The following is a 16,197-nucleotide window of genomic DNA, read 5'->3' as shown; positions in this document are numbered from 1 at the left end:
GCACAGATATTTGTGGCAATAGCCAAAAAGTATTGTAAGGGTCAAAATTATTGATTTTTCTTTTATGCCAAAAATCATATTAAGTAAAGATCATGTTCCATGAAGATTTTATGTAAATTTCCAACTGTAAAGATATAAAACATTTATTTTTGTGAGTGAATGCAGCACAATCGCCAACATAAATGGACAACTTTAAAGGCGATTTTCTCAATGTTTCGATTTTTTTGCACCCTCAGATTTCAGATTTTCAATAATTGTTTCTCAGCCAAATATTGCCATATCCGAACAAACCATACATCAATGGAAAGCTTATTTGTTCAGTTTTCAGATGATGTATAAATCTCAATTTCAAAAAATGTACCCATGTGACTGGTTTTGTGGTACAGGGTCACATATGAGACAGGAGACTCAGCTGAAAGTTGAAAATAAGACACACTGGTCTAATGGCGAACAAATTTCCTGCCAGACAGATGGAATTTCTCAGAGCCTTTAGGGAAAAGTGTATAGTCGTTTTCTCAATATAAACAGTGAATTCTGCGGTGGCTTCCATTCCCTCAGGAACGTTCTGTCATAGCTTAGTCTGGCCAGGGGGAAAAGGAATTGGCGTGATTTCACATGGCAGGAATGGATTTCTCAGTCCTGCATTAAAACTCTTGATATTTGTCAGGATGACACTGATTAGAGGAGCAAAGTGTTTCTATCAAGGAGGACTATAATATCTGAAAAAAGCCATTTCAAAAGCAATTGCTTTGCTACATAGCTAGAGAGACTGGTATTTTGTTTTTGAAGTCTCTTCTGCTCACCAAGGTTGCTGCATTCATTTGATCAAAATTATTAAAAAAATGTCTTACTATATTTTTCAATATAATTTATCCCAGTGATGTCAAAGCAGAATTTTCAGCATCTTTACATCAGTGTCTGATCATTCAGAATTCATTCTAGGCTAATTTGCTGGTTAAGAAACATTTCTTAATATTATCAATGTTGAAAACAGTTGTGCAGATTCATATTTTTAAAATAAACCGGGATAGATTTTTCAGGATTCTTTGATGAATAGAAAGTTCAGAACAGCATTTATTTGAAACAGAAATATTTTGTAACATTGTCTTTACTATCACGTTTGATCAATTGAATGCATCCGTGCTGAATAAAAATATTATTTTATTTTCAAGAATGTCTGTCTATCTACACATACAATTAATAAAAATACATTATAAATGCAGTAATTAAACAAATATATAAATATTTAGTCTGAACACAGAGCTGTTTGAAAAAGGTTATCATCGATGGAGAAATATGCTTTTTGCCACCCAAATGGTGTAGTTACAGCATCTACCAGCAGGAGGTAACTGCCTCATACAACCCTGCCAAACCTTGACCTCCTGGTATGTGTGTGTGTGTGTGTGTGCAGCAGAATGCTGTAAGGCAACTCTCTTCCTTCTGTTAATGAGCCCCCAGCGGTCTTGAATCTACATCAGCAATTAGCCACCACACAGTTTTAGATGATTGGAGCCCAAAAGCACAAAATGTTCTTACATGGCTTGTTGCATGTTGCCTCTACAGCCTCACATTAGCTAGTTTGGCTGTTGATTTCATACATACCAGCATGATGAAGTGTTTCTGGATGTGTGTGTGTGTGTTTTATATCATGAAACTGATGTTTTCTAACAGTTAGGTCATCTTGAGGTCCTCATTACAGGGCTGCTCCTCAGAATAGAGTCTTCCCTTGAGATCCCATTTAATCAGTATAAGGACTGAAAAAGGCTATAGAGGACCAAAACACTCGTCCTGATGTTCCTTCCCTGATATGCAGCTCTCACACATCTCATTTCTATTCACATCTCTCTAAACCATTTTCACTGAGAAGATTAACAATTAACAATCTTAAATTACATCATTGTACCTTCAGAATCCTATAGCAAATGTCTGAAACTGCAGATTTGAGAATCTTAATATTAACTGACAAATCATTTTACAGGCCTTTTTATTCAAATAATGGTATCTCAGAGCCAGTGTTAACCTCTCCATCATAGCACACTGAACACTATCACTGTTTAGTCTGGATCATCTGGAAAGAATCTACTTGTGTGAGAGGCATAATCCTAAACAGGGCAGCACTGATCTGAAGTCGGCTCAGGAGCAACAAGGCTAATGTGGAGCTAAGTGTATGAATGAAAATGGTTATATCATAAATGAACTACAGTGAATCTAATAACATCTGGACCTTTAGACTTTGGTTTAAAGAATCAATAGGTGCAGCAAAAGATAAGTCAAAACAGTAGGGGCATATGAGACATCTCTCATCCCGGTCATCTGCAACAAAAAGGCCCATAATAATAAAATAAAAACATTAGAAACATTAACACGGTATGTTTGTTATAACTTTATTCCATATAATTCACATACAGGATTGTTTCCCAGTATGCAGATCAATGTTTTACTGCATTTTTTTTTTCTTTGAAAAGACACATTTTAAAAACAGTTTTCTAAAAAGCAAACAGAAAAACAAACAAAAAAGACAATAATTTGTCACTTTTAATGTGAAGTACATAATCTCTCAGAAAAGCTGCTGCTGTAATTCTACAGTGTCTTATACATCATGTGCAGAAAAAGCACAACATTTTTTGTTGTTGTTGTTGTTTGTTTTGTTTTACTGTAGGATGCCAGTGAGCTGAGCTCTAAAGCAGAGGTTACACTGTTTACCAAAGCAGCAGGTTGATTCAGGAGACACTGCCAGACATTCATTTTCAGGATAAAGTGGTTTGCCATAAGAAGCAGAGAGAGGCTCTCCATATTAATGCGGAACATAATGCATTAGCCAGTGAACAAGAGAAATCTCACGTAAACATTCATCCAAACATTCGCCTTCCCTATGCAGTACTGTAGCACTGTGTACCAGGCCACTGGCCAGCATTTCGACAGTGAAAAACACACCATAAAGACACTCCCTAAGGTCACATATTAACATAAAGTACACTTAAGAACATCCGACATTATGATGTGGTGGTTATTTAGTGGTTTGTGAACAAGCTGAAGTCAAAATATGCTTCAAATTCTGAAATTACACACTTTTCTGAGAGAGAAGGTAGAAACCAGAGTGCTACATAAGAAATAAATGGCAAGGTAGCAACAGAAATGTTGTCAGGTGTCTGCTTAACTTTCAGTAGGCTTTGAAAATCTACAGTAGCTGACAGAACTGGGATAGTGTCTCTCTCACATAGACATGCTTGTCAAACTTCACCGCTTCCCTGTTGAGGTTCTGAGTGTGAGGTTTATCACATTATGTCAAGAACCACTTTACTGTAAACAGGGAAGGGAAAACCCTTTCAAGAAACCAACTTTCTGTTTTTTTTTTTATGGCAAAACCAGATAATTAAGGGGTTTCAGTGGTAACGATGGGTGGAAAGAAGACTGACTTGGCCACATGGAAGACTGATGAAGCTGATGATTTTATGGGGCTACAGATCTTAAAGGTTGAAATGAAAATTTTGTCATCCCTTACTCACCCTCATGTTGTTCCAAACCTGGATTCTTCTCAAAAGAGTTTTCTCTTTTAGAGGATTTCTCTTCTAGAAATAACCCAATTCTTTCTTTCTTCTCAATTCTCAAAATAACTTATTTTGTGTTCTGCAGTCGGACAGGTTTGGAAAAACATGAGGATGAGTAAATGATGAATGTTCATTTTTGAACTACACATTAAAGCCACAGAATTAACTCTACAGAATACAATATTTGTTTAGACAACTCTGTCTTCTTTCTTGATTCTCTTTCTTATCTTCTTTCCAAAAGTTTAAAAACAGGAAAAACAAGGTGCGGCCTTTTCACCTTTAAAAAAATCTGAACTAAAATGTAACAATCACTTTCTAAAAATGGGCCTACCTTCTACAGAAGTGACTTTATACCCAGTTCTAAACTAACCAACAGTAACATAACCAAATTGTTCAGAGTGTGACAAGTTTTTGTAACTTCAAATACAAGACTATACGAGACTTTACACTTTTCTGGTCCAGGCAGGAGATTTCAATGGCATCTGAAATGTTACATTTGAAAGAAGATGTAGAGGAACAAAACGTTCAGTTGAACTGATATTGCTCTGCAGACTCAAGACTGCCTGCAAAGTGATGCTCCGTCTCTCTGGCATTCACATAAAAACACATACACACTTTATTCTGTACGTGGCTATATATGTGCGCACTTCATGATGGACAACAGGCAGACAGAGACCACCACTGGAACCTTCAGCAAGGCTGACTGAAGTACAACATGGAATCGCCTCAATACATTGCTGAGTTTAAGCTGATCAGGAAACCTCAACTGTTTCTCCATCTTTCATTATTCACTAAATTGTGTCAGAGCAGATGCAAAATATTAACGCTGATGCGAAAGGAACACCGAGTGCAAATATATTCGGACGTTTCTGTTGTGTTGCCTTCTCTTTTCTCGTTGTTTTCAAATTATGACTTCTCTCCGAACTCCGCCCCTTTCACCGCCCATACTCTTCTCCGTGGTAATTATTATCACTGTTGCTGTAGTTACTGTTATTCACTGGAGAAAGAGATGGTGAGGATGAGAGTAAAGATGGAGAGAGGGGCACAAAGTCTTGGAGCTCCTCTCCCTCCAAGACACTGTCTGTTTCCATGGAAGCAGAAGGTCCGTTTGTGTTTACAGCAGATGAGAAAAGAGGTGAAAACTCCTGTGACAGGAGGGATGTGTGAAGTCTCTCTTGTTCTACGAGGGGTGTTAGGTCTATGTCTGTAGAGGTGCCCAGAGCTGTGTCGGTATGAAGCCCCAGTGCGTTGGTGAGGACGCAGGAGTACGAACCTGCAGCTCCAGCCAAAGACTCAGGGACACTAGAGGAGGGACCAGGGATAGGGCTCAAAAGAGTACGGCTTCGTGCATCCGCACCTGTCTGGGAGCCACGGTGGATATGGTGGCTGACAATGATGTTGTTGCCAAAGCTTCCCATGGAAGCCATTGTGGTGCTCTGCTCACGCTGGACAACCGCAGTCATGCCTCCCTCAGCCATTAGCCTTCGGATACGAGAAACATACTCTGCCTGACCTGAGAGAGAGAGTGAAGGAGAACTATTGAGTTCTTCAAGAAATACTAGTGTCCAACTTGCTTTAGGGATCAATACATTTTATTAGGGAGGAACAAAGTAATAAAGCTGGATGGCCTTTTGGAGAAAAAGTGAAATTGACAGCTTACAAAACACGAAGAGTTGCAGGGTGTGTTGACAGCGAAATGTTTGGTGTTAGTGGAAGATTTATGTCTTGCCAGTGTCAGTGGAGATTTACACACATAGAAGTGCTTTCAAACAGCTGTTACAGTACAGGTTTATAGCCTGGACACATGTTGTATGGACCTAATTTAACAGGAAGGTGCAGTGCAATTAAAGCACCACAATTGACTCTAAATTATTCATCAACAATGTCTGCAACCTCAATTCTTTGATCCTCATCTACTGTTTAGGCACTGTGGATCAAGAATAGTTAGTATGAGTATGAGAGTGTGTTTCAGATGTTTGCATCAGCATCAACAATCCTTTCAAGCTTTGGTTTCCTTCTTCATGGTTTAATTTCTGCACTGATAGTTACAATTCTTGCATTCGTTTTCTGAATTGTGAGCGGACTATGTACTCCACAAGTGACTTGTGCTGTGCAACAACCAATCTAAGGGGACTTTCACACTGGGCATGTTTGCTGCGGTCTGAATCTGAGTGTGACGGGTCTGGTTTTTATAGGTCCTATCGCACCTCAGTGGATTTGTGTTCATCTTGCGGCATCACAAATGTGCACAACACGCATGATAGAGAGAACAATGTGGGTTAATATGTTGTTTTTTATTTAATTAGTGATATTATGTGCAGCAAAATGAATAACACTTGCGTCTATGCACATTGCATTCTGCTGCTCTTTTGAGGAGACATCTGATTGCGAGCCATTCATTTGCCGCTCTGATTGCACTCTACACGATTACACTGCACGCTCACACTCGCTCGTATCCAACGTAAATCATCACTGGCATGATCCCCTGCATGTGTTTGGTTGAACTAATGATATTGTCATCAGCTAAAATGCATGTGCATGTTACTTTACATGCTGAACAAGTGAGGACCAGAGTTCAAATTGCTTTCAAATTAATGAAAATTGCTCAACAGTTCTATTGAACTGCCAGGGTGAAAGCACCCCAACATGTTAGTTACCAAGGTAAAAACAATTGTATTACCTAGGATGGCTTTGTTTTTAAATGTCCTTTCTTTGTCCTAACCATAAACCATCCCTACGGTCAGAAGTCAATATTACTGTATGATGATTTAAATGTTGTTCAAGTTGGCCCTAAATCAAATGCTGGCTAGTTGATAACAGTTCCAGGACCAAAATCAACATTACATAGTTACTGTGTTCATCTGTGTGAAGTATGTGCTGGTTACCTGTGCTGGGTTCAGTGAGATCTGACCCTTCATCTTCCTGAGGTCGACTGTGGGGGGGCGTCTCTGGTACCACCTCAGACCCAGAATCCTCTGGGAGAGTCTCTAAATCCAGAGAGTCTGTGGATGATAAAGAATGATCATTTCAGAAATGTATAAGTTGCTTTTGAAACCCCCCATTTGATTTATTTGATTTTCAACATAAAAAGAAAACAAATGGGATGAATAAAAACGGACAAACAAACAAACAGATGATAAAAACTTGCACAGGTTAGTGGCAAAATGAGAGAAAATAATATTACTTCTTTTTGTACTCACATTTTTCAGGGAGAGTGGTACTATGACTAAACTAATATTGTACTGTGCTTTCTTAAACCTCTGAATGCTTGCAAATGTTTGCTTTTGTGTTGGTTCTTAATTCTCACACTTTATTCTCACACTGAATGAAGTGCCACTACAATAGTTTACATATTTTATTATTACTGCTTTTTTATTGCTTGCTTATGTTTTACATTTTCACATCTGACTGCAAAATCATAAACCATCCAAATGTTATTATCAGATGAATGATTTGAGAAATAGAAATTTGACAAATAGAAGCACACAACAAAACATTGACAGTCAAGAATAATGGAGAGGAATCCTCTATCTCAGTTTTTTTTTTTTATATACCTGCAGCAATACACCTACATCATCAGCTATAGGAAATAAAGTAAGTGAAAATGAGAAATCGTGTGTTTATCTGTAAAAATGACGTTCCGTGTTAGAATAACAGAATTGACAAAAATGATTTAATAATTAGTAACTTGTTTAGCTGTTTAGGCATTAATGGACATAATATACCGTCTGCTGTTTAAGCTTATCTCAACTGGCAGGCTGATCGTCGTGTTTTAAAGTGTCTTTAATATGATTGTATAGTCTCTCTTTTGCCAAACTGCACTCATGGTACAGGGTCACTAATTTCCAATATGAATACTCATTGCTGCCTGTAAAATGCGTCACCCAAGCTCAAGCTTGCCAATGTCAGTTTATCCCTCCCTGGACAACAGCTCTCCAAAAATACAGAACCTGCCCATCATCACCTCTGCCATCTGGACCCAACACAACCAAATTCTCTTAGATCACCGGTGACAAAGGCCACTAATGCCAGTCTGTCCTTGTTTGCCACAACACACGCTGAGCACAAAATGCTAAATAGAAAAACACAAAAAAGCAAAACACAACATTCCCATTATAAAAGTATATAAAATCTCATGAATAACATTTAAATAAACAAATTTGATATTTTTATACTTTCAATCTATACTACAGTTCAAAAGTTTGGGTTTAGACTTAAAAAAAAAAAATATATAGTACTTTTATTCAGGAAGGATGCATTAAATTGATAAAAAAAAATTACAGTACAAATATTTATAATGTTTCAAAAGATTTCTATTTAAAAAAAATGCAGTTCTTTTGAACTTTGTATTGATAAAATAATCCTGACAAAAATGAAAACTGAAGCATGGATCAATGGCTGCTGAGAATTCAGGTTGGTCATTTTAAAATATTATTAAAATAGAAAGATTATTTTAATTTGTAATAATATTTCACAATATTACTGTTTTTACAGCATTTTTTATCAAATAAATTCAGCCTTGGTGAGCATAAGATACTTCTTTAAAAAAAAAAGTAATATCTTTCAGACCCCAAACTTTTGAATGTTGCCTTCTAAAGATATCATAAGATTAGTCAGGATTATTGTATTCTATTGACAGCCATAGCTTAACGGTATATTTTTCTTCAGGTTTATACATCTAACATTACTCTAGTGGTGGGTAGAAAAAAGATTCAATGTCAGTTTAATAGAAAGCAAATAATTTTCAGATACACTAAGAAGAGTCGGACCAATGTACTGTTAATATGAAGGAATGAATGGAAATGTGAGTACACTGCCAGGGTATTATCTGTTTTTTAGACAGATTTTTTTCTTACTGTGTGAAATTTTACACGTATTAATAATATTGTTATTTCTTACAGTATCTGAATATTCCTTTAAAGCCAAAGAAAATGAATATATCTGACCCAACCATTCACAATGACGTCATTCAGGAGACAGATCTTTCAAAGCCCTGAATGCATCTCTGTGACTGAGCCAATGGCAACGGTGCAATTGGGTTTTGTTCATACCAGTACCGATGTGCAGCATTATTATCACATCAGCATTTTTGTTCATACACAGCTAATGAACAAGCCACTATCAGGCCGCGTGAGAGAATTAAATGGCTCCGTGTGGAGCATCTCCTCATGGGGTTTGTGCTGACTGAACAATGAAAAAGTAATCTCTCAGCACTGACTGCACCCACAGGCTTCTGTGAGGAATACATTTTGCTGTTGAGTGAAGAGAGTCTTTGAGCTATATATTAATTATTTATCTAATACATAACATCTGTTATGCCTCCAAAACTAGTGAGTGTGTGTGTGTGAGTTGAATGAGTAAGAGAAACAATCATCCCTGTCTTTAAGAAGTAATTGGAACATTCTTGCATGTAGCTGTCCTGTTGGCCAGTTTGCATAATGAACACCACTTATACTGCTCAATCCTTACACAAACAAGCTTTCAGTGTCAGACAAAAAGCCCACCAATGCCAGAATGGAAATGTGAGGATTTGCTCTTCTGCGACCACAGTGCTTCATGTGAATGTTGTGACAGACTGTACAGTAAATCCCCTTAAAGGTGCATGAGTCACTGGATATCAACAACACTAGCCATTCAAACACATGGAAATGAGCTGTTTTCTATAGTGATTCATGCATATTTTGTGTGTTTAAGAAAAGGGTTAAAGGACACTGAGAGAAAGGAAGGAGGAGACATTATGAAAACTCTCATGACCTTTGGCTGGTATTCTGCCTATGACAGCTGAAGCTGATTCCTCTGTAAAGGAGAGTTAAGGTGTCTAAGCGTCATGAAGTGCTATAATGAGACTGGTTACTGTCTGTCTGTCTGTCTAAGCTCTGACCACTGAAGAATGATGAGATGCTTGGCAGTAAGAAAGTTTTTAATGCCAAATCAAACCTGAACCTGAACACATAAAACAAAACCATGGCTTCACAAAAACTGAACACTTTCATTTAGTAGGATAACGCCATTCATACACTAAACAACTTTCAAAATGGCTGTTCTTTTCACACTACACAACTGTCTGTCGTCGTTGATGTCAGTTCCAGTCAAAACACATTTAACACTACAGGACTTGGGTTGCTCACAGGTCTAGAAATTTAACTGCTAAATATCTCTCGGGCATCAGCAACACACTGGCGGTTCTCTCAGATTGCGTCTTTGATAATTCAAACATAGCGATCATCACTTACGTGAATTTGCCTCTGAATTTGGGCTTTTGTCAGCTATCTCCCCTAACTGTTGACGAGCGGACAATCAGGGATAAAATTGTGTTGTTTGTGAGTGGCATAAGACTGAATCTTTCCATTACAATGATCTGAGAGGACGAAACCCAAAATAGGCTCTACAGTATACCACACTAAAAATCTGAGAAAGGTTTGCATACCTAAATTAAGTGGAAACAAACTCCAGTCATTCACATTTAATGCACAACACAACCCAGCTGACAAAAATTATTTCATTTGCTTTATGAGAGGTACACTCAGTAAGTGTTAGATTCACCAATCCTAATATGTCCCAGTGGTCTTGATTTTTATACTTACATTTATCACTGTATCTATTAGCAGTTTTGTTTGTCCTTTGTTTTAGACTTTTTATAAATATGTTATTCTGTCTAAGAATACATACATCAATAAACTGGACCTTGAGGAACTCTTGTCCTCGCTTTGTGGTTAATGAACAGCAAATTGATGCAGTTTGTTTCAATACTCTAAAAGGGACTGCTTGTTTGAACAATTAATTTGTCAACTCTGACTTATTTGGTTTGGATTGGTTCACTAGTTTTATTTAGATACTTTTATATAGTTTGTCTTGAGCATAGGAGTCAATTTAGAAAAGTTATTATGCTATAGTAGTACTATGTAATAGTAGTAGTAGTAACTTTTTGCAAGGCACAGCTTTTGGTGATCACAGGTCACATGATCTCAATATGGCAGCCCCCATGTTTGATAAAACTTTTCTTAGCCACTGATATGACTGCCGTCTCCATTTTGTAAAAGTAAGTGTACATAATTTTTAAACATTTTTGTCAAAAGACCTATTCATAGTTTGATGTAAAACTTTTTAATGAGGGAAAAAAGTTACTAAGTACACCTTTAAAATACAATAATAAGAATGATATAATTCAAATAGTGTGATGGCCAGATATATAAATATATCACAACCAGGGATGCAACAAGCGATTCTTTTGAAAATTGTTTAATCTGTTGATTATATCTGCGATTGATCGATTTATAACATGAAAATTCCCCAAACTATTCATTTTTATTTAAAAAACAACATTTTAATAAATTGTTTTGATTCCACAACCTGCCCAATGCTGTCCTCCAAACAATGTGCAATATAAAGATTATGAAAACAAGTTGTGAATATAGACTATGCTGTACATTGTGCAAAAAAGGGTTAAAATGTAAACATTACATTCTAAACCAAAAAACAACTGATTGCTTACCATTTTTAAAGCAGAACCTGTTCTGTTGCGCTCTGTCTGTTTGACGTGCATCAACGCTCGTTCACTGACGTCTGTGAAATTTGATGGAGATTCGTTTGTTGTCAGAATATGCTAAATGGAAATACTCGTGTGAATTTATAATATTTACCGATAAGGATATAACCGTAAAAGTTAAGTTATGTGCTGAAGAAAACACGACTAGGTGTTACTTTTAAAAGTAATGTTACGATATTGCATTACTCCCTTAAAACAGTAACTAATTGCATTACTTAGTTACTTTTCATGGACAGTAATGTGTTACGTTACTTTTGCCTTACTGTTTCCCACCTGGGCTGGGCTTGCTTATTCGTTTTTTAATAACAAAAAAAAAAAAAAATTTTATTTTTGGCAAATGTAAAGGCCCTTTCACACAAAAAGTGAAAGGAATAAGCAGCTTAGGCTGAGGGAAATGCAAATTCATGTCTGTACAGCAGAGGGCACAGCTCAAACAAACCTTTCAACTGTGCTGCCATTCTGGATTGCAGAAGAACAAGACACAGGAGAAGAAATTTCAACATTCTTACTTCAATAAAAACAAAAATATTAATATTTAATAACAACTGAGATGTTTAACTAATATTAATTTTCCTTATTCGTATAGTTGAATTGGATCATTAAAGGTCAGAAACAAAGACACTGGTAATAAAGTGAGATTAAATAAATAACATATATTTGTGTTAACGTTTAATTATTGCAGATTTGCATAGTACTCTGAATTTGAATTTTACTGTTTTTATTCCTTTTTTTAGGATTACTGAATCTGTTTTTTTTTTGCAAATGAGATTAGAAAGTTAAAGGTACAATATGTAAGAATTTTGCATTAAAATATCCCAAAATCTCAAGGCCAGTGTTATATATTTTGTTAAGTTGATTACTTACAATATCCCAAATGTTTCCAACTATTTTTAAATCGTGAGAAAATTGCGATTTTAACCAAGGAAACGGGGCGTTAGAGCAGGGGGGAGCTGGGAGTCGCCAGTCAATTGCGTCATATCCGCGTCACCCTCGGTTTCCGCTCGTACTGCGTGGAGTCCTGGACAAATGCGGAAGTTGTAGTTGTAGCGTCTATCAAGCTACAAACTTTAGCTTGTTTCTTGCAGTCGTTATGGGACACAATTATTCTTTACCGATTGCAGCTGGTTCTGTCGACAAAGCATGCTTAATTTTATATTTTCCAAATGTAGCATTCGGTAATAGTTATGTTTATGTAAGGAAAGTATTATTGCTTTAGATTTGTGTTTAGTTTATTGACATTGTTTATCACGTCTGGTGTTTATGGCCATGTAAATAAATATAGCATGTGTTATACATAAAGATGAATCAGTATTTTGGCAAATGATGTGGGCATGTTCGAATGTACTTTTACAACAATTGTTTAGAACATGTAAAACTGCGCAGCGTTATCACAACAATGAATTCAACAAATACAGTAACATCTATGAAGTATTAAACCTTACTTTTCATGCGGTTAATTCATTTTAATGAAATAATAGTGTGATGAGGTTTAAGAGTCAGGAAGGAAGAAGACGCGTCGTCGTGACTGGGACTCGTACTTTATTAAAATAAAGCAAAACAAACAAAAGCCGCGCACAACGCGCATTCACTGTGGCAACCGCGACGGCACAAAACAGTTCAAAAATGAGAGCTCGGATCCACCGGTTTTCTTCCTCTGCGTCCAATTTTCTCTCCAGTCTCTCTCTCGTTCCAGCGCGGCTTATAAGCGGTCTCTCCACGCCGATCACTGCAATAAGACACAGGTGCATTTGCACTTGACCTACTTGCTCGTCTCTTTTCTCTCCCATCACAGACCGCGCCCCCCTCGCCACAAAAAGCATGTCATTAAACGCAACATTTATAAAAATAGAACTTAGCCTCATCCATGAACATGATTTTTCGATTCCCGTCTGACTGATTTACATCCACGGTGGAGTTTAAAACGACAGTTCCCATCATTCCACGCTCCTTCACATCGTCATCAAGCTACGCCGTTGTTGTTGTTTGGAATGTAGCGCCCTCTAGCGGCAAAAATTCTTGCATATTGTACCTTTAATGTTAACATTTAGTCTAGAACTACAATAACCGTTATGTTTACACAGCGCAAACAACGCCTCTGCACCTTTACTCACGATTTCTCTCAACATGGGGACAGGAGACGTGTCAGTCAATAAATGGGGAAAAAAGGGATGTGAAAAAGTAACTCAGATATTTTGTTGTAAATTACAACATAATGTGTTACTTTACTAGTTACTTGAAAAAAGTAATCTGATTACATAACTCATTTTACTTATAATGTCCAACCCTAACACTGCTAAAAAGCTTTAATCAGCTCATGTATCTATCAAAGCACGACAGGGCAAGCCAAGGTAAATCCTTATGCTTTAGTTTGAAGCGCTTATAAATATAAAAGTATTCTCATGTTTCGGACAACTTTGGTCATGCACCTTTCCTGCAGCAGCTCACTCTGTGTCCTCCGCTATTTCTCTTTCTCTGCTAAATCTATTGTAATAAATAAAGCTCTAGGTTAAGCTATGATAATGTGAAGTTATGGGTGATACTGTCAGGCTGATTGGATTAGCATCTATGCATTTGAATGACACTGTTATGCTGATGAGATCAGGGCTGGAGTATTTCTGGTAAGGAGCTGACTCCTGTACTTCATTTACATGCTTTGTTCAGAGTGTCTCTACCTCTATGTAAATCCCTCCCCCTTGAAATGTATATAAACTACAATGTCTACTGCCCTAGTCAGACTTGATGACTGCAGCTACCGACAGCTTGTGCACTCAATAAAGAATCCTGCTGAAGAAAGAACCAAGTCTCCTGGTCTCTGCTTCTGAGTTTCCAACAGTTTTGGTGCCGTGACCCGGATGGAGCTCCTCACCTGAATCCATCATCATCATCATCATCTTTTTTATTTAATGCCATGTCAGCAATCAGAGCTATCTTCATGGCAAAAATTAAATTACAAAAACACAAATATCATATAAATACAATAAAAACAGAACAAAGATAACCAGCAAGTCATATTATACAATATATATTTTTAAGTTAACATATGTTAAAAAATCCAAAACCTTTTCAGGTATAATCTCATAAAAAATGTCCTTAACTGAAATAACTTCATAAAAAAGCATTCTACTTGTGTTAAGTCCAGGACAATCTAATAAAATATGTTTGACAGTTAAAGGAATCCTACAAAACATACATAATGTTGGGTCTTCACCTTTAAGTAAAAAAGCATGGGTCAAACTTGTGTGACCTATACGACATCTGGTGTAGACCACCTGATCAAGTCCAGTTTTAAAATTGAGAAAAGTCCTGGTTTTAATTTCCGGATGAGTTGCATACAACTTAGTATTCTTGCACATATGCCCACCTGAATCCAGATTGAAACTTCAAGCTCAACAAAGATCTGACTGTGTTCCAGACTGAATCTTTCTGTACAACCAAGGGTTGGTGAGTGCCTCTCTATCCAAAAGAACCTTTAAGACCAGTACAAATGTGTTATCCTCTGTGCCGTCAGAGAAGAGTTAACAGACAGCTGTAGGGTTTGGTTAACTAAGTTTTCCTCTAAAGTTTTCTTTTAGAAATGAAAGTTATCCTCTGTTCAGGCAGGGAAGATTAGCATTATGTGCTAATATTGGTTATCCTCTGTTTTTGGCAGGAAATAATTTATTTATCCTCTGCTTTACCAGGGAAGGTGATTTATCCTCTGTGTAGTCAGAAAAGATTCATCCTCTGTTCAACCAGGGAAGGTTAACAACAGCTATAGTGTGTTAACAGTAGTTTATCCTCTGCTTTGCCAGGGAAGTTGGTTTATCCTCTGTCTAATCAGGGAAGGTTGTTTAATGGAATAGTTTATCCCCTACTTTGCTTGAGAAGGAGGTTCATCCTCTGTTTAATCAGGAAAGTTTAACAACTGTTTAAAGTGTGTTTAGCAAATTGGTCCTCCTCTGCTTGCCAGGGAAGGTTGAATACATTATGATGAGTATTCATAACTAGCTATCCTTTGCTTTGTCAGAGAAGTTATTGGTTTATCCTCTGTTTTATCAGGGAAGTACCGTGTCAGGAAAACATCACAAAATAGTTAAGATTGATGGAATAGATAGGATTGATGAATAAAGATGTAAATGCAGTTGACGTGTGTGGAGCAAGACAAAAGGCTCAGAGTAGGGGAAAAGGGCTTGATACAGTTTCATCTGCAACCCCCATACTGCAGTTACAAGCAGTCAATACAACTTTAGGTCCTGAAGCCATAGAGAGACTTGCTGAGAGTTTGCCATCAGTGCAAAGACATTTTTCTGAGTTTAGGAGAGAGTTGTCCAGAAAGATGCGGCTCTATGATTTGTCTCTAGCTGAAGTCACCCAGCTAATATCACAGATCTTGACTGAGTCAGAATTCAATGATTTTGAAAGTGCTGTAAACAATTCTGATTTTCAACATGCCAGAAAAGATTAATTGAAAGAGGGAGTTCTGAGAATGTTAAAGAACATTGTTGGACCAAACGTGGACTGGTCAAAGATCACTAGTTGTGTACAGAAGAAGGATGAAACTGTCAGTGAGTACACTGAAAGATTTTGTCAGTCAGCTGCAGCATACAGTGGGATAGCTGACACTTCAGAGAAGGTGCTAGATGATAATGGTCCCCTAGTTCGCACATGGTTTGATGGTCTTTTGTCAGAACATAGAAAGGCATTGCCTTTCTTAGACTTCACATGGTCCACTAGAATCCTGCAAAACAACTTGGAGCGGTTAGCTACTTGGGAAAGAGACTCTGATGTCAAGGCAAGAGTAAAAATTGCAGCAGCATCCTTTAAGGTCAACACAGAGAATCAACAGAAACGCAAATGTCCTAAGAGAGAGGGCAGTTGTTATTACTGTGGTAAGCATGGACATTGGAGAAAAGAGTGTAGGAAAAACAAAAAATAACTTTAAACAAGTTAACAATGTTACTCAGCTTCTACTCAGTCTGCTTGCTACTCTGAGGCAGCCCCTCCCCTCATTATTAAACTCGTGGGGCAGCTTGTTGAGGTGTTAACCATTTGGGCTGTGAGTGCTTAATTTCCTCAGTAACTTACAACAAAGATGAAATACTTATTTTTGTTTAATAGAACAAA

At 37.2% G+C, this 16,197-nt stretch overlaps 1 protein-coding gene across 2 annotated transcripts in view; it reads right to left on the bottom strand.

The window, feature by feature from the left end:
- Nucleotides 1-2,363: 2,363 nt before the first annotated feature.
- Nucleotides 2,364-16,197, bottom strand: part of ambra1a (autophagy/beclin-1 regulator 1a) — a 101,277-nt gene continuing 87,443 nt past the window's right edge. For both annotated transcript variants that reach the window (XM_082161750.1, XM_082161751.1), the window contains 2 exons: nucleotides 6,434-6,550; nucleotides 2,364-5,061 (listed from right to left, as the gene is read on the bottom strand). In XM_082161750.1, coding sequence (XP_082017876.1) covers nucleotides 4,484-5,061; nucleotides 6,434-6,550 — 695 coding nt within the window. In that variant the 3' untranslated portion in view covers nucleotides 2,364-4,483. The remainder of the gene's footprint in view (nucleotides 5,062-6,433; nucleotides 6,551-16,197) is intronic.

This window comes from Leuciscus leuciscus, assembly GCF_965113295.1.
Source record: "Leuciscus leuciscus genome assembly, chromosome: 2".
Lineage (NCBI taxonomy): Eukaryota > Metazoa > Chordata > Actinopteri > Cypriniformes > Leuciscidae > Leuciscus > Leuciscus leuciscus.
Note: the sequence above shows the minus strand (reverse complement) of the source record. Positions and strands in the feature narration are given on the sequence as shown.